The sequence below is a fragment of the Heterodontus francisci genome, chromosome 1 (assembly GCF_036365525.1).
Source record: "Heterodontus francisci isolate sHetFra1 chromosome 1, sHetFra1.hap1, whole genome shotgun sequence".
NCBI classification, from domain to species: domain Eukaryota; kingdom Metazoa; phylum Chordata; class Chondrichthyes; order Heterodontiformes; family Heterodontidae; genus Heterodontus; species Heterodontus francisci.
The window spans coordinates 107,493,020-107,512,716 of NC_090371.1; the positions used below are offsets into that span (position 1 = coordinate 107,493,020).

At 44.6% G+C, this 19,697-nt stretch overlaps 1 protein-coding gene across 1 annotated transcript in view; it reads left to right on the plus strand.

The window, feature by feature from the left end:
* Positions 1 to 19,697, plus strand: part of rgs7bpa (regulator of G protein signaling 7 binding protein a) — a 121,637-nt gene that overhangs the window by 76,680 nt on the left and 25,260 nt on the right. The window contains exon 3 of the mRNA XM_068055395.1: positions 11,075 to 11,205. Coding sequence (XP_067911496.1) covers positions 11,075 to 11,205 — 131 coding nt within the window. The remainder of the gene's footprint in view (positions 1 to 11,074; positions 11,206 to 19,697) is intronic.

Sequence of the window (19,697 nt, forward strand, 5' to 3'; positions counted from 1 at the left end):
GATGTGTATTCCAACACCATGCTTGAGTTTTCGTTAAGCGTTCTCTTAAGGGTTCAGTAACTTGTGCTAGATTGGGCAGAAATTTTGCCAACTGATTAACCATTCCAAGGAATCGTTAAAGGTCTTGGCAGAAGTAGGAATTGGGAATTTACTATTGGCTCTCATCTTTTGCAGGCCTGCCATTATGCCCTTGCTACTAACAAAGTGCCCCAGGAAGCGAATAGACTTTTTTGAGAATTCACACTTTTGTGTGGTCTTCATGTAAACGACTCAAAATCGCTCTAACTCTCAGGTCATGTTCTTTGACGGATTCACCATGGACGAAGATGTCGTCCAAATGGCATATTACTCCATTAAGATCCTGTAGAATGTTCGACATAGTTCTTTGGAATATTTCTGGTGTTGATGTTATACCGAATGACAAATGATTAAAACAAAATCTTCTGAACGGAGTGATGAAGGTTGTCAGTAACCTTGACTTCTCGTTCAAAAGGACTTGCCAAAAGCACTATTCACATCCAACCTTATTAAGTTAAGTCTACATAAATGCGAAGAGTACCGTTAGGTTTAGGAACTGGAACAATTCCAGAGCATCGCTCTATAGGCTTAATGACAGGAGAAATGACTCCCATCCTGGTCATCTCTTCTAGCTGAAGTTGGACTTGCTTCATTAGTGGGTGTGTTATCTTACCAGGCATGAAAAGACATACACGTTTACATCTTTTTGTAATGTAATACTGGGCTGGATTTTACAGGACCCCCGACATTGGGGGTCGTGGCGGGGGGGCCCAAAAATGCCTCCAGAAGAGATCTGTCATGGGCCTCAACGCTGGCCCCATATTGCTGGCAGCGGCAAAGCCTCATGGCAGCCACCCCCACCACCGCCCCCCCCCCCCCCCCCCCACACCCCGCATCCCAGCAACGGGACCAACATTACCAAAGTTAAAAAAAGGCGAATCAATGAATTTAATACTTACCTGCTCCGTCCGTCCATTCTGGTGCTATATTGGTGGCAGCAGCCAACACTGCCGCGCCTTCAAATCTCCATTCGGAGATCCGATGTGGGAGACTGGTAGGGAGGGGGGAGCAGGTAAGTATTTCAGGGCGGTGGGTGGAGGGGGGGAATTGGGGAAAGAGTATTCTGATTTGTGGAGGGGATGGTGGGAAGGGGTTGAAGGTCAAAGTTAATGAACTTTGGGGGAGGAATGTCAGGTACACAAGGTGAGTATTTTGGAGGGTGAGAGGGCAAGGAATGAACTAAATGAATATTGGAAGGGTGAGAGGGGATAGAAACATTTCTTTAATTTTTAAAAATTAAATCTAAAGTGCATATTCCTTTAAAAATTTAAATTAAATATAAGAGCTGGAAGCCCTTTAAAAATGGCGTTGGCACTTGCGCAGTGGCGCCGGACGCCCGTTATCTGCGATGGACCGCCTGCCCCCTGAATGTCATTGGGGTGTGGGGGAGGTGGGGGGACTGCCATGGTCCACCCCAGCCATTCAAATGAGCTGGTGCATTTAATATTGCGACGGGTCCACGGAGTAAAGCCCGTGTGTGCAGGCCGCCATCCCTCAGCGGCGAGCTTGTAAATGCAGCCAACTATATTTGGTCTTAAGTCTTCCTAGACCAGTAAATAATTCCAGAAAGTCTTTTGGAAATGACTCCTGGATTCTTGCTGCCTAACTTCTTCCACCTTCCTGCTAAGATTAAGGTCTAAACAAGCTCTTCTACTAAAAAGAAAAAAATTCTTGATTCTTTAGAACATACAGTGCTTCCAATATCTGCTTTCCCTTGTACTGGAGTGTTGCCTGTAGCTTTCCCTTGACTTTCAGTTGAATCCTTCCTGTACCATGTAACTGAGGTTCTGTTGGTTACAGGCAATGAGTTACAGGCAATGAGTTGATAACTACGGTTCATTGTCTGATGAAACTGTTACACTTGCTCCAGTGTCTAGTTTAAAGTTGGTGATATGTCCGTTGACATGTCTGCAGTCCAGAATGCATGATTAGGGTCATTGATCTCACCAAGGAAGTTTTCTGATTTCTCTTCTGATCAAGATTGTTCAACTTCATTAATAGCTCTATGCATGAAGACTTTTCCTTTAGAGCCTTTGAAAGTAGAGGTTTTACTTTGTCACATCTTCCCAAAATGGCCAACTTTCTTGTGGTGAAAGCATTCTGCTTTGTTTGTAGGACACTGTTCACCCCTGTGGTTCTTTATGGAGCCACAGCGCTGGCAGAGGTTTTATGGCATCTTGCACTTTCCCTCTTTTTCTGGTGCTTCTTTTACACTCTTGTGCTTAAGGAACTGTTTGGTCTTTGGAGGTTTCCTGAATCAAGGTTTATCTTCACCTCTCAGAATTGCTCTGTTCTGCTTAGGGACCTCTGCCCGTCTCACCAGCTGTATTGCTTTTTCTAAGGTGAAGTCTTCCTTAGACTGCAATAAATTGTTAGGGATTAATCAGTAATACCTACTACAATGCAGTCTCGTATTAATTCTGATATTAGGTCTCCATATTTGCATCCTTCAACTAGCCTGTAAAGGTCATTAATAAAAGCATCTACCAGTTCACCTGGTTTCTGGATCCTTCTGCTAAATTTGGCGCTTGCTGGAATCTTGTTGCTCCTCAGGGTGAAATAATTATCTTCAAATTTATCTGATGTCTCTCTAGTGCTTGTCTTGCAATAACATCATCTGCTATTGCTCCTATGGAATAAAGTAATGCGTTGACTTGTTCTTCTTTAGACTTTCTGTCTAATTTTGAAGTAATTCTGTACCTTAAAAATCTTTTTCTCCAAAGTGACCAGTTTTGAGTTTGATTTGGTCCTTCCATGTGTCCAAACCTCTCTGGGAGTGTAAATTTAAGATCCATGGCTTTTCTAAGCTTTTTAGGTAGTTTACTTGTTATTATAAATTTTCCTTCCAGTATTGGAAGTTTTCCCACACTTCTCTGCCTCGCACTGACTCCCGCTGTGGCCACTGTCTTTCCCTGGGAAAACTCTCTGCTGGACTAGGCATTTATTTCTTGAATGTAGCTTTGCAGCATTGTTCCAATAATTTCTTCACTCCCTTCCCCTCCCGGGTATTTGCAGCCACCTTTTTTTGATGCTGCCTCACGGTTGCCACGTGTAATGGTGCCGACCTCGGATCCGTCCTTGATAGAGATTTGGTTTTCCCAGTGCTGCCTGCCCAGTGCGCCATTAAAAACAATTTTCTACCCTTTTTAAGGGTTACTCAGCAGATCCCCAACTGTTGCTTGGTTCTCCAACTTGAAGCCTACGATCGCTGGACTGAGATTTTTTTTTCACAGACCACCATGCCTCTGTGGTGCAGCCTGAATGTCTCTGCAAGCTGATTCCCCAACTCTCCGTGCAGCTCTGGAGCTCCTCACAGCCTTTTCAGTTCTGCCACTTTATTCAGGTCTGACTTTCTAACCTTCTTTGAAGTAGTTTTTCAAAATTTTCTGGGTGTTGTATGGCAAGAACCCATCACTGTATATTTAGTTAGACTAGCTAGGAGAAATTACTCAGTCTTTGGTAAGTTTTTACTATAACTAGTTTATGACATATGAAAGAACTATATATAGTTTTACTTAAGTATGTCTACCTCCACCGATGCCATGCTGCTTCTTCTTCTCTTCAAGTCTCTCCCTCATGTGATTTCTTGCATCATCATAGTGGGAGGTGTTACTCACACTGCCGAGACATTAACCCTTTCAAACCCTTATACTAAAGTAAGGGCTGTGGCGTCATGATGGCAAGGTTGTGCAGCATTTAACAGACCACAATAGATCATGACACCTGCTCTGTTGAGTATTGCAGGGTTTCTCCAGAGTGGTCCAGGCAGCAGAAGCATTGTTTAAGCACTCCAATGGTCTGTGCTGTCACATTTTGTGTTGCAGCATGACTTTTTTCATGCTGCCCACTTGTGTGTGGGTTGTGCACCAGTGTCAGCAGTCATGTTGTCAGTGGCTATCCCTTGTCACCCAGTCATGACCCTCTGGTTTGTCGTGATGGCTTAAATGCAGATGATACAGCAGACTGCCACAGAATGAAGGCATTGTGACTGCTTCCAGGATACCGGGAATTAACCTGCATGATTCTTTGCGTATGGTCATACAGCAGCTGGATAATGAGGGACTGGAATCCCTTTTGGTCGTGGTACATCTCAAAGTTGACATGCAGTGCCTGCAAAGCAATGTATATGTTGGCATTGGCATCCTGCACCATGGGAAAACGTGCAATCCTCGCAAAGCTGCATGCTCGCTCTGCCTGCTTCTCTCTGGTGAGAGAATGAAATGTATTCAGTTCTCTTGGAATACAGACCCTCAGTGAACTCCCATATGCAACTGTGAATGGCAAACTGGGAGATATTGCAAATATCACCTCCTCCAGCCTGGAAAGAACCAAACACATAAAAGTTGTTCACCATGGTCACCTTCACAGTCACTGGCAATTTGTCCTTGCCCAGCTCTGAGGTTGCAGTTGTGGCTGCAGCAAGTGGCAGATTTCAGTGAGAACCCCCTTTAGTGAATCGTAGATGCCTGACACACTGTTCCTCGCTGAGGTTCAGGTAGGACAATTGCTCCCTGAAGACACTGGGCAGGTATGTCCTCCAGCTGACAGCCCTTCTCCCCCTCTGTCCTCCAGCTGTTGTCCTGCTCTGTGTTGCCTCTGCTCATTCTCCCTGTCATGCTATAGTCTAATGGGTTGCAAACCACTGCCCTCTCAGAGCACGTGGCTTGTGCAGAATCGTTGAAGTGCCCTTGACATCAAGGCAGCATTTGACTGAGTATGGCATCAAGGAGACCGAGCAAAACTGGAGTCAATGGAATCAGGGGAAAAATCTCCGTTGGTTGGAGTCATACCCAGCACAAAGGAAGATGGTTGTGGTTGTTGGACGTCAATCATCTCAGTCCCAGGACATCACTGCAAGAGTTCCTCAGGGTAGTGTCCTAGGCTCAACCATCTTCAGCTGCTTCATCAATGATCTTCCTTCAATCGTAAGGTCAGAAGTGGGGATCATCGCTGATGATTGCACAATGTTCAGCACCATTTGCAACACCTCAGATACAGAAGCAGCCCATGTCCAAAAGCAGCAAGACCTGGACAACATCCAGGCTTGGGCTGATAAGTGGCAAGTAACATTCGCGCCACACAAGTGCCAGGCAATGACCATCTCAAACAAAAGAGAATCTAACCATCTCCCCTTGACGTTCAATGGCATTACCATAGCTGAATCCCCCACTATCAACATCCTGGGGGTTATCATTGACCAGAAACAGAACTGGACCATCCATATACATGCTGTGGTTACAAGAACAGGTCAGAGGCTGGGAATTCTGCGGTGAGTAACTCATCTCCTGTCTCCCCAAAGCCTGTCCACCATCTACAAGGCACAAGTCAGGAATGTGATGGAATACTCACCACTTGCCTGGATGGGTGCAACTCCAACAACATTCAAGAAGCACAACACCATCCAGGACAAAGCAGCCGCTTGTTTGGCACCCTATCCATGGCCTTCAACATTCACTCTCTTCATCACCGATGCACAGTGGCAGCAGTGTGTACTATATACAAGATGCACTGCAGCAACTCACCAAGGCTCCTTCGACAGCACCTTCCAAACTCGTGACCTGTACCACCTAGAAGGACAAGGGCAGCAGATGAATGGGAACACCACCACCTGCAAGTTTCCCTCCAAGCCACACCACTCTGACTTGGAGCTATATCGCCGTTCCTTCACTTTTGCGAGGTCAAAATTGTGGAACTCCCTCCCTAACAGCTCTGTGGGTGTACCTGCATCCCTAAGACTGCAGTGGTTCAAGAAGGCAGCTCACCACTACCTTCTCAATGGCAATTCGGGATGGGCAATAAATAATGGCCTAGCTAGCAATGCCCGCATCCCCCGAACAAATGAGAAAAGTACATACTGCGTCACTCCTTGTATACCTCAGCAACTTTACACAACTCTGAAAACCACCAAACGCATCTACAATCACTGCAAGAGCTGGAAGAAATCAATCAGCAACTCACCTGAAAGTAGTTGATGATCCTGTAAATAGCGTTAGGGGGCACGGGGGTGGGGTGGGGGGGGTAGTCCTTCCTGCCGCTGAATGCATGTTCAGCTGTGCAAGGTTAGGAAAGGGAATTGGCTGGAGCGTTGAGCTTCAAATGGCAGCAATGGCATCAAATCAGCATTACAAGCTGGGGTAGGCGGTGGCGTAGTGGTATTATCACTGAACTAGAGACCCAGGGTATTGATCTGAGGACATGGGTTCGAATCCCACCACAGCAGAAGGTGGAATTTGAATTTAATTAATAAATCTGGAATTGAAAGCTAGTCTAATGATGGCCATGAAACCATTGTCGATTGTTGTAAAAACCCATCTAGTTCACTGATGTCCTTTAGGGAAGGAAATCTGCTGTCCTTACCTGGTCTGGCCTACATGTGACTCCAGACCCACAGCAATGTGGTTAACTCTTACATGCCTTCTGAAATGGCCTAGCATGCCACTCAGTTGTACCTAACCGCTACAAAGTCAATAAAAAGGAATGAAACCGGAAGGACCACCCGGCATCGACTTAGGCACCGGAAACGACAACGGCAAACCCAGCCCTGTCGACCCTGCAAAGTCCTCCTTACTGATATCTGGGGGCTTGTGCCAAAGTTGGGAGAGCTGTCCCACAGACTAGTCAAGCAACAGCCTGACATAGTCATACTCACGGAATCATACCTTACAGACAATGTCCCAGACACTGCCATCACTATCCCCGGGTATGTCCTGTCCCACCGGCAGGAGAGACCCAGCAGAGGTGGTGGCACAGTGGTATACAGTAGGGAGGGAGTTGCCCTGGGAGTCCTTAACATCGACTCTAGACCCCTTGAAGTCTCATGGCATCAGGTCAAACATGGGCAAGGTAACCTCCTACTGATTACCACTTACCGCCCTCCCTCAGCTGATGACTCAGTACTCCTCCATGTTGAACACCACTTGGAGGAAGCACTGAGGGTGACAAGGGCGCAAAATGTACTCTGGGCGGGGGACTTCAATGTCCATCACCAAGCGTGGCTCGGTAGCACCACTACTGACCGAGCTGGCCGAGTCCTAAAGGACATAACTGCTAGACTGGGTCTGCGGCAGGTGGTGGGGGAACCAACATGAGGGAAAAACGTACTTGTCGTCCTCACCAATCTGCCTGCCGCAGATGCTTCTGTCCATGACTGTATTGGTAGGAGTGACCACCGCACAGTCCTTGTGGAGACGAAGTCCCGCCTTCACATTGAGGATACCATCCGTCGTGTTGTGTGGCACTATCACCGTGATCAATGGGATAGATTTCGAACAGATCTAGCAATGCAAAACAGGGCATCCATGAGGCGCTGTGGGCCATCAGCACCAGCAGAATTGTACTCTACCACAATCTGTAACCTCATGGCCTGGCATATCCCCCACTTTACCATTACCATCAAGCCAGGAGACCAACCCTGGTTCAATGAAGAGTGCAGGAGGGCATGCCAGGAGCAGCACCAGGCATACCTCAAAATGAGGTGTCAACCTGGTGAAGCTACAACACAGGACTATCTGTGTGCTAAACTGCGTAAGCAGCATGCGATAGAGCTAAGCGATCCCATAACCAACGGATCAGATCAAAGCTCTGCAGTCCTGCCACATCCAGCCGTGAATGGTGGTGGATAATTAAACAACTAACTGGAGGAGGTGGCTCCACAAATATCCCCATCCTCAATGATGGGGGAGCCCAGCACATCAGTGCGAAAGATAAGGCTGAAGCATTTGCAACAATCTTCAGCCAGAAGTGCCGAGTTGATGATCCATCTCAGCCTCCTCCTGAAGTCCCCAGCATCACAGATGCCAGACTTCAGCCAATTTGATTCACTCCGCGTGATATCAAGAAACGACTGAAGGCACTGGATACTGCAAAGGCTGTGGGCCCTGACAATATTCCGGCACTAGTATTGAAGACCTGTGCTCCAGAAGTGGCCGTGCCCCTAGCCAAGCTGTTCCATTACGGCTACAACACTGGCATCTACCCTGCAATGTGGAAAATTGCCCAGGTGTGTCCTGTACACAAAAAGCGGGACAAGTTCAACCCGGCCAATTACCGCCCCATCAGCCTACTCTCAATCATCAGTAAAGTGATGGAAGGTGTCATCAACAGTGCCATCAAGCGGCACTTGCTTAGCAATAACCTGCTCAGTGACGCTCAGTTTGGGTTCCGCCAGGGCCACTCAGCTCCTGACCTCATTACAGCCTTGGTTCAAACATGGACAAAAGAGCTGAACTCAAGAGGTGAGGTGAGAGTGACTGCCCTTGACATCAAGGCAGCATTTGACTGAGTATGGCATCAAGGAACCCTAGCACAACTGAGGTCAATGGGAATCAGGGGGAAAACCCTCCGCTGGCTGTAGTCATACCTAGCACAAAGGAAGATGGTTGTGTTTGTTGGTGGTCAATCATCTGAGCTCCAGGACGTCACTGCAGGAGTTCCTCAGGGTAGTGTCCTGGGCCCAACCATCTTCAGCTGCTTCATCAATGATCTTCCTTCAATCATAAGGTCAGAAGTGGGGATGTTCGCCGATGATTGCACAATGTTCAGCACAATTCGTGACTCATCAGATACTGAAGCAGTCCGTGTAGAAATGCAGCAAGACCTGGACAATATCCAGGCTTGGGCTGATAAGTGGCAAGTAACATTCGTGCCACACAAGTGCCAGGCAATGACCATCTCCAACAAGAGAGAATCTAACCATCTCCCCTTGACATTCAACAGCATTACCATCGCTAAATCCCCCACTATCAACATCCTGGGGGCTACCATTGACCAGAAACTGAACTGGAGTAGCCATATAAATACTGTGGCTACAAGAGCAGGTCAAAGGCTAGGAATCCTGAGGCGAGTAACTCACCTCCTGACTCCCCAAAGCCTGTCCACCATCTACAAGGCACAAGTCAAGAATGTGATGGAATACTCTCCACTTGCCTGGATGGGTGCAGCTCCAACAACACTCAAGAAGCTTGACACCATCCAGGACAAAGCAGCCCGCTTGATTGCCACCCCATCTACAAGCATTCACTCCCTCCACCACCGACACACAGTGGCAGCAGTGTGTACCATCTACAAGATGCACTGCAGCAATGCACCAAGGCTCCTTAGACAGCACCTTCCAAACCTGCGACCTCTACCAACTAGAAGGACAGGGGCAGCAAATACATGGGAACACCACCACCTGCAAGTTCCCCTCCAAGTCACACACCATCCTGACTTGGAAGTATTTCGCTGTTCCTTCACTGTCGCTGGGTCAAAATCCTGGAACTCCCTTCTAACAGCACTGTGGGTATACCTACCCCAAATGGACTGCAGCGGTTCAAGAAGGCAGCTCACCACCACCTTCTCAAGGGCAATTCGGGATGGGCAATAAATGGCCAGCGTCGCCCATATTCCATGACTGAATAAAAAAAAAAATCTGCCTACTCAGCATACTTCCGATGGATGCTCCCTGCCCACGCGCTAATGCCCTCACCAAAATGGTGTCTACCACGGCCTGCGCCATAAGTGTGCATATGCATCGCAGATCCCATTTTAGAGGCAACATACTTGTAGCGTTGAAAAGCTGAGAGCTACAGAGACAAATTTCACAGCCTGTATGGTTTTTTTTGTAAGATATTACGACCATTGCTTTATACTTCTTGCAATTCATAATTCAATTGCCACAACTAAGATATACAGGTATAATTGTACAAACCAAAAGGAATGATCTCAACATCAGTTTTGTGAAACCCTCTAACGGTTCCCAGTCTACGATCTCCATTATTGCTTCTCAAGTATTGTATCTTGTCCTACAATGAAAACAATAACATTCATTGCATGCGCATATATTATGCAGTGAGCAATTTTGGTTATCGTGTATGGCCTTCTGCATTGTTCAATTCAAGTTACAATTGGTCTGCAACTAAATTTCCAATAGCTGACTGATGACATTAGCATTGCCAGTTGTTTGTGTGCATAATGCTGAGGTGATTAGTAATCTTTTTCTCCTACATTTTTCTTGATTTCCCTTTTAATCGACTCTAATAGTCTCAGCAATTTTCATTCTTTCCCCAACTGGTGCAATTTCAGCAAATTTGGGCTAACTACACTTGTAAAATGACTCAATCAAATGCGTCTGACTCTTGATAGCCATATATGACAGCTTCAGACTATTCACATTCATTCACCATTCAAGTGATTGCCCCCTGAATCTGTTGTACTCTCTGTTATTGAACTGACCCTTTGTTCTGCGCAGGAAACTTCACGAGGAACATTACCATCTCCCATTTATATTTTTGAAGTGCTGATTTAGCTAGTTATCAAGTATCTCGATATTTTTGACACATTCTGATTGGCTCTTCAGTTGAGCTATTATCACACCCCAAACTTGCTGAAGGCAAACAGAAGTTAGTTTTAACCTAACCTGTCTGGCAAGACACTAACAGGATTGGATCACCCGTCCACCCATTTTACATCCCGCCCAATTTTACTTTCCAGTGAAGAAGATACACCCTCTAACTTGAGTATGTTTAGACATTCTGAACTTATGATATGCAAGAGTAGTATTTATAATGTTTACATTATAAGCATTATCCACAGACAATAAAAGCAGAAAATACTATATCGTTGTAGTCAGCAACTTTCCTTTGTTTGACACTTACGCAATAATTTCTGTTTATTGTGCCATAAATTCACTTACTGTCATGAGACAAAGGAGAGAAGTCTGAGGTGTAAAACATTATTTTATTTCTTAAAATTACTGTTGTGAAATTGGCAAATTATATCTCCCCAAAAGCAGATTTTAAAAAATGTATTTGCCTATTTTCAAGGTATAGTAAACCACTGCAGTCATAGGTCCCTATCAAGCAACATTCAAAAGAATTTCTTTTGAACGTATAAAAAAATTAGAAATGGGAAGCACAACAGACATCGTGTTTTCCATGAATAGGATGACAAATGAAATGTAAGTTTTTTGAAATTAAAATTTGTTCAAGATGTATACTATTAATGTTATGTATTTCAGAGCTGAAGATGGGGAAATCCACCCAGAAATCTGCAGGCTTTACATCCAGCTCCAGTGCTGTCTGGAGATGTACACAACAGAGATGTTGAAATCAATCTGTCTACTAGGATCCCTTCAGCTTCATCGGAAAGGTATTATTGCTTTAAATATTTTATTAAAGTCTACTTATCTTTAGGATCTATAAAGCTGCAAGAGTGGAAATTCCTGGTGTAAACACTGTAGTCACTCAGAGATGTGAATCTTTAAACTGTTCGGATTATGTAATTATCTATATATATATTACCTCAACTATGCTGCTGGAGATGGTAGGGAGATGGGGTGGGGGTGTGGTGTGGTGCAGAGGTGAGTAGGAATGAAAGAATGGGGAATGCACCAAGGTAATATACTGCATACACATGAGAAGGGACTGAAAAGTATTGTTCCTATGTGCCTGTTAACATAGAGTTTAAGAAAGGTGAGAGCTCGGGAGCAGTTAGCCGGCGATGAAATGGTGCCAGATGTGAGTTTCAAAGGGTGGGGGTAAAAGGAAGTTTCTCAGAATGCAAAGGTGTGATGAGTAATGTTCCACAAGGGTCCATGTCAGGGACTTTCATATTTACTCTATATATAAATTGAGGAAGCAATATTGGAATTTGCAGAGGACACCAAATTGAGTTTTTTCTTTGGAACTGAGAAGTCTTAAGGACTACTAAGGGTTAAAATAAGCAAAGTAATATATTGTTTGCATCATGAGGTAGTAAAGGGAAGGCACATATGTAAGGTAATCACAAAAATCACTCTGTTCCTAGATTGAAAGATATGCCTATTTAGTTTGAATATGCTTATCTTTGGGTATGCATTTGTCCTGCATGTCCCAGCATTATTCTTTCAAAGGTGTTGCCTTTGTCTACTACAGAATTATTGACAAGCAGCCTCCTCCAATGCATTTGTTTCAGTTCTTCCCTCACCTCTTGAATTTAGTCTTTTTAAAGTTATAAATCTGGCTTATGATCTTAAGTATAATTATGTTCCTAATCATGCTAAACTTGATGGTTCTATAGTTAATATCCCCAGGGCACTACAACTTCTATTTCTTGTACATTATCTGGGTCATTTATGAATACCAGCTCAAGGTGATCATGGTCTCTTGTGGCTTTACTTATGCACTGAATTGTGAATCAGTTATGCATTAAAGTTACCAACTCTGACTTAAAGCCACTTGAGCTTTGCTCATTTATATTGGGTTAAATGAAGTCTCCCTTTAAAATAACTTTTCAGTTATCACACACCCTTCTTGTCTCTTCAAATAGCAAACTGCCCTCCTTCGTGTGTTGCGCTGGTGGTCTGCAACACTATCTCTGTAAAGATTGGGGATCTTCAGCTTCAGGGAATCTTCAGCTTCAATGGATCAACTCGTGAGGCCATCTGAGGCCTTCCCCACTGGATGTAAATGCCGGAGGGTGGTATGCCTATCAGTCCCACATAAGTTCCCCCAGCTTTACTCCTAATGGAACCTTCCACAGAACTGCCATTATTTAAGTGGCAATATGAACGGCACAGCTGTATGCCTGAGGCAGATGCTGCATTGAGGAGACCATTTGAATTTTTTGGAGTGAAGCTTGCAGAAACTTTGCCTTTTTCTCTGAAGACTTCTCTTGACAGATTTTGTGAGCAGTTCAAAAAGTAAGGGCCCAATCTTGACAGGCAGGTTACGGAAGCAGTGGGTGAAGTTTTGAAGGGGAAACACTGTCTTCCAAGTTTCCCAATATTCTGTGGAGTTGAAACTTAGGCCTAAGGTGGCCTCACAACTTGATCCACTGAAGCTGAAGATCCCGGATCTCTGCACAGATAATGCTCCACAGTGTCTTTTTACTTTGCCAGGATCCCCACCCAGAAGTCAGTCTGATTGATAGGCTTGGCTTCCAGATAGGTGGGGAGCATTCCGGAGTGGTCTGCAGCTGCAGGTAAGAAGTCTGAACTGGTACTGGGAGTATTGGGCGTTTGGTCCCCAACTCCAACAGGGTTCCCACTAAACTGCTGACCACCCGACTTGCCTTATTGGTCCCCATGTTAGCTGATATTATTAATTATTCTTTCTCTTCAGGTATTGTTCGTCTCTCTTTGAAATCTGCTGTCATAACCCCTCTCAAAAAACCAACCCTTGACCCCACCACTTTCTTTGCAAAGTAACACCCCATCTCCAACCTCCCATTCCTCTCAAAATTCCTTGAAAGTTCTGTCGCCTCCCAAATCTGTTCCCATCTTTCCAGGAACTCCATGTTTGTATCATTCCGATCAGGTTCTGTCCATGCCACAGTACCAAAACAGCTCTTGTCAAAGTCACAAATGACATCCTATGTGACTGTGATAAAGGTATCCCTCCTCATCCTTCTTGGCTTGTCTGCAATCTTTGACATGGTTGACCACATCATCTTCCTCCAACGCCTCTCCATAGTCTTTCACCTGTGTGAGATGGCATTCACTTGGTTCCATTCTTATCTATCTAATCGTAGCCAGAGAATTACCTGAAATGGTTTCTTTTCCCACTCTGGTGTCCCCAAGGATCTATCCTTGACCCCATTCCTATTTCACATCTAGTTGCTGCCCCTCAACGACATCATCTGAAAACACAGCGTCAGTTTCCATGATGACTCCCAGCTCTATTTCTCTTGGCCTCTCCACTGATGCTAAATTATGAGACTGCTTGTCTGACATCCAGTACTGGATGAGCAGAACAATTAAATGAATAAAGAAGACTGAAGCCATTGTCTTCGGTCCACGTCATAAACTATGTTCCCTAGCCGTTACCTCAATCCCTCTCCCTAGCAACAGACTAAGGCTAAACCAAACTGTTCGCAAGCTTGGGGTAATATTTGACAATGAGATCAACTTCGGACCGTATATCTGCGCCATCACGAAGACTGCCTATTTCTACCTTTGTGACATCACCTGGCTCTGCCCCCATCTGAGCTCATCTGCTGCTGAAACCCTCATCCATTCCTTTGTTACCTCTAGACTTGACTCTTCCAGCACAGTCCTGGGTGGCCTCCCATTTCTACCCTCTGTCATCCAAAACTCTGCTGCCCATCTTCTAACCTGCACCAAATCCCATTTACCCATCGCCCCTGTGCTCACCTGACCTGGTTAAGCAATGCCTCAATTTTAAGGTTCTCATTCTTGTTTTCAAATCCCTCTATGGCTTCTCCCCTCCCTATCTCTGTAATCTCCTCCAGCCCTAAAACCCTCTCCGATATCTGTGCCCCTCTAATTCTGGCCTCTTGAGCATCCCCAATTTGATTGCTCTACCATTGGCGGCTATGCCTTCAGCTGATAAGGCCCTAAGTTCTGGAATTCCCTCCCTAAACCTCTCCGCCTTTCTTCCTCTCTTTCCTTCTTGAAGATACTCCTTACAATCTCTCTCTTTGGCCAGGCTTTTCTTCATCTGCCTTAGAATCTTCTTATGTGGCTCAGTGTAAAATTTTGTTTGATAATGCTCCTTTTAAGCACCTTGGGATGTTTTAGTACTTTAAAGGTACTATATAAATAGAATTGGTTGTTGTTGTTGGGGGCTGGGAGAAGCACTTCTGCTCCTTCTGGCCCATAAGCAGGGCTGCAAATATCTTCTCCCCAAAGCTGTCTGTCTCCCTTGAGCTTGCAGGGTTTCCTGAGGCTTGGGAAACCTAGCTGGCCAGGATTAAACCTGGGTAACAGGTTAAATCGGAAGATACCAGTATCATAAAAATATTTAAATTACCAACATGCCTCCTGGGAGCAGGTTGGTGCCCGCCCTTGTCATGCCCCCGTTAAATCTGGAAGTGGATAACTGGAGGCGATTAGTGTCGGGTTTCACAGTTTAAAAAATTTTGACATCTCACCTGACCCCAACCCACCTGTTTTTGGGATTAAAATTCACCATTAAGTTTTTAGGCTGAGGAAGTATGTTTCCAAATGTGAATCCCTTGATTCCTCTGTTATGAAGAGGAGAAGGATAAGGATATAGAAGATAAGGTTTCTGGATGTACATACCCAATCCTTAAAGGTCTTACTTAGATTTCACTTCCCATCAATGCCTCATAAAAGCTGCCGTTTACACATGGAGGCTACTTGAATACTCTCCACTTACCTGGATGAGTGCAGCTCCAACAACACTCAAGAAGTTCAACACCATCCAGGATAAAGCAGCCCGGTTGAACGGCACCCCACCACCACCTTCAACATTCACTCCCTCCACCAATGACGCACAGTGACAGCAGCATGTACCATCTACAAGATGCACTGCAGCAACTCACCAAGCCTCCTTCAACAGCACCTTCCAAACCCACGACCTCTACCAGCTAGATGGACAGGGGCAGCAGATGAATGGGAACACCACCAAGTTCCCCTCCAAGCCACACACCAGCCTGACTTGGAACAATACCACCTGGCAACGCAGGTGGATAAGGTAGTCAAGAAGGCATGCGGCATGCTTGCCTTCATCGTTCGGGACATAGAGTATAAAAATTGGCAAGTCACGTTGCAGCTGTACAGAACCTTAGTTAGGCCATACTTAGAATATTGTGTGCAATTCTGGTCGCCACACTACCAGAAGGACACGGAGGCTTTGGAGAGGGTGCAGAGGAGGTTTACCAGGATGTTGCCTGGTCTGGAGGGCATTAGCTATGAGGAGAGGTTGGAAAAACTCAGATTGTTTTCACTGGAACGACGGAGGTGGAGGGGCGACATGATAGAGGTTTACAAAGTTATGAGCGGCATGGACAGAGTGGATAGTCGGAAGCTTTTTCCCAGGGTGGAAGAGTCAGTTACTAGGGGACATAGGTTTAAGGTGCGAGGGGCAAAGTTTAGAGGGGATGTGCGAGGCAAGTTTTTTACACAGAGGGTGGTGAGTGCCTGGAACTTGCTGCCAGGGGAGGTGGTGGAAGCAGATACGATAGCGACGTTTAAGAGACATCTTGACAAATACATGAATAGGAAGGGAATAGAGGGATATGGGCCCCGGAAGTGCAGAAGGTTTTAGTTTAGGCAGGCATCAAGATCGGCGCAGGCTTGGAGGGCCGAATGGCCTGTTCCTGTGCTGTACTGTTCGTTGTTCTTTGTTCTATTCCTTCTGTCGCTGGGTCAAAATCTTGGAACTCCCTGCTAGTAGCACTGTGGGTATACCTACCCCACATGGACTGCAGCGGTTCAAGAAGGCGGCTCACCTCCACCTTCTCGAGGCCAGTTAGGGATGGGCAATAAATGCTGGCCTAGCTAGCGATGCCCACAGCCCGTGAAAGAATGCAAAAATAATTATGCCATCTGCTGGTGGAAGGCTTGCACCCACGACCAACAGGAAAATAGAAGTGGTTGGTCCCAAGGTGTGAGCTATGCTTCAGTAGGTATTGAATGGAAGCGTTTTCTCTATCCTGCACACTCTTTTAATCTTTAGTTTTCTGCACTGATGCACTAAAAGCAAACAGAGCAATGCTGCTCAAGCTGAAAACTGCTGATCATTTGCTGCACTTCCGTATTTAACCTTTGTTCAAAATAGGAGTAAAGAAGAAGTAGAGTAGTTGAGTTAAATTTGCAGAGGGAAGCACTGGTGGAGCAAATAAAGCTGCACACAAGCTTTAACTGACCTTACTAATATGTTCAGGTTTTAGCTCCATTTTGAAGCTATGTGTCGTCTGCAATTTCAATTTGCTGCTGATTCCCCAATATTCCTAATTTTCCCTCAGATTTAGTGCATACAGCAACGAATGTTAGCTGACAAACTTTGCCCTAGATAAAACTCTAGGTTGCCTAGCTTCATGCCCGGAACGAAGGGGAGGAGTTATGGACACAAATTCCAGAAGGGGTTTGAAATTTTAACAAATTTAACACCACACCCGACTCAAATCCACCCATTTTTGGAGGGTTAACATTTTTTAACATTGGTAAAATGGTAATGCAATGTGTTTTTTTCATCTTTTTGAGGGCTTTGTGTCCTTGATTAATGAACAATGGTGGACATTTGTGAATAAAATATGCAGGAGAAGTACATTTCCTTGTATTGTGCCATCTTTAAATTGAGTCATTAGGTAAATGATCTCATAGCACTATTTTGAAGATGAGCAGGGCAGTTTTCCTGGCTTATTTTAATCCCTCAACATCACTAAAACAGATGATCTGGTCTTTATCACATTGCTTTCTGTGGGATTTTGCTGTGCACAAATTGGCTGCTGCAGTTCCTGCCTTACAACAGTGACGACATTTCAAAAGTAAATTTTTTTCATTTGTTCATGGGATGTGGGCGTAGTTGGCCAGGCCAGCATTTATTGCTCATCCCTAATTACCCTTGAGAAGGTAGTGGTGAGCTGCCTTCTTAAACCGCTGCAGTCTGTGTGGGGTAGGTACACCAACAGTGCTGTTAGGAAGGGAGTTCCAGGATTTTGACCCAGCAGCATTGAAGAGAATGGCGATATAGTTCCAAGTCAGGATGGTGTGTGGCTTGGAGGGGAACTTGCTTGTAGTGGTAGAGGTCAGGTGTTTGGAAGGTGCAGACTAAGGAGCCTTGGTGCGTTGCTGCAGTGCATCTTGTAGATGGTACACACTGTTGTCACTATGCGTCGGTGGTGAAGGGAGTGAATATTTGTAGATGGGGTGCCAATCAAGTGAGCTGCTTTGTCCTGGATGGTGTCAAGCTCCTTGAGTGTTGTTGAAGCTGCACCCATCCAGGCAAGTGGAGAGTATTCCATCACAGTCCTGACTTGTGCCTTGTAGATGGTGGACAGGCTTTGGGGTGTCAGGAGGTGAACTACTTGCCGCAGGATTCCTAGCCACTGACCTGTTCTTGTAGCCACAGTATTTATATGGCTACTCCAGTTCAGTTTCTGGTCAATGGTAACCACCAGGATGTTGAAAGTGGGGGATTCAGTGATGGTAATGCCATTGAATGTTAAGGGGCAATGGTTAGATTCTCTCTTGTTGGAGGTGGTGATTGCCTGGTACTTGTGTGGCACAAATATTACTTCATTGGCTGCAAAATGTTTTGGGACATCCTGAGATTGTGAAAGGCACTATATAAATGCAAGTCTTTCTTTTCATTTTGTGTGTACGTTTTCTTCTAAAATTAGTGCATGTGGCTAAAACTGTGTCATTGTAGCCATGTCTGTGGCTAATTTCTATTGGACCACACTATTTTAAAATGAACAGACTAATACCTTCACTCTAATAACAGACAAAGGAACATCATATGAAATTATTAACTCATTTATTACTAATAGTCAGCAGTGCAATTTGAACCCAAAAGGGAGATGGAAACAAATAAAATTGAAGGTATACTGGGTGATTCCATGATCTAGTGCTTCCAGTGGAGAGGGAGAGAGACACTCACACAGTGACAAAGATAAAGAAATGGGAAGCCTACCAATTACTTAAGTAATGTTGGAAGATTTAAAACCTTACTTATAATTTGTTCTTGGACCAGACAGTAAGAATTCGGACAAGGAGACACTTGATGCAGTGATATCAGGTTCATTTATTAAGGCAAAAGGCAATATGTAACAAATCCAAGTCCTAGTCCTGGCCTTTACCCTGCACCAGCTCTAGTGGCACAGATAGCTCGTGACTCCTCTTCTTTTGTCTCTCCCTTTGTCTTCTTTGAATCTATGCACCAAAACTCTCCAAGTCGGTACTTTATCCTTTGTAGCCAGTGACTCTTTCTGTGCTCTAATGTACTTGTCATGCTCTATGTGGTTAATCCTTACATATCATAACTTTGATTGGTTCAGCCATTTGTCTGTCCTTCCTTTCATTTATACATTTAACATTGTCAGATGGGTACATGTTTGTGCAAAACAAGATTTCCTTAGTGTACAGACAATCTATTGTTGGTCTCTTTTAAGACAAACACCTGCCAGACTTGCTGGCTTTTGCACCCATGAATTATCACTTCAAGGTTTCTTAATTCTTACATAGCCCATTTCTTTGTTACATCCTGATTACCACCTGCTGCATAGTTTTGACATGTGCTCTTTCTGTTCTTCCTGATCCATTCATTGTTATCAGTCCGCCTAACAATGTGGTTTTGACTAACTGAATCTACACAAGCTGTATTTTCCCATATTCAATGTATCTAAAGTTAACCCTTAATCTACCAAAAGCTTATATGAAACATATTAAAGGGCACATAAAATTCATAATGCAAAAAGATATTAAAAGACATAAAAAATGATAGAATTCACAGTTCCTACAATGTTATATGTAAATACATCAAATCTGTCTCAAAGTCTTTCCTCCAGAATTGCATGAGAGCACATTAAGCTTTCATACAATAAAGGAGCTCAGTTATTTCCATGCAGCAGAGAGAAAAAAGAAGAAACATAAAGAGTAATAAATATATAAAAAGAAAAACTTCAACCCTTTAATTGTTGGTTTGTTTCATGGTAACAAACTGAAATGGCCATTCCAACTCATTTATTGCTATATCAGAACTGGACAGAGATGGAGGGAGAAATTCAACTACAGCCACCTATTATGTACCCATAAAATTTTGCATTGCAAACTGTTGCACCTAATTTGGTCTGGACGTGTACATTACACCATATTGGCTCAGGTGGCTTTTAATTGTTCAGGCGCCTGCCTAAAGCATGCATGAGTCTCCTTAAATATGAAAATTAGGGTCCTA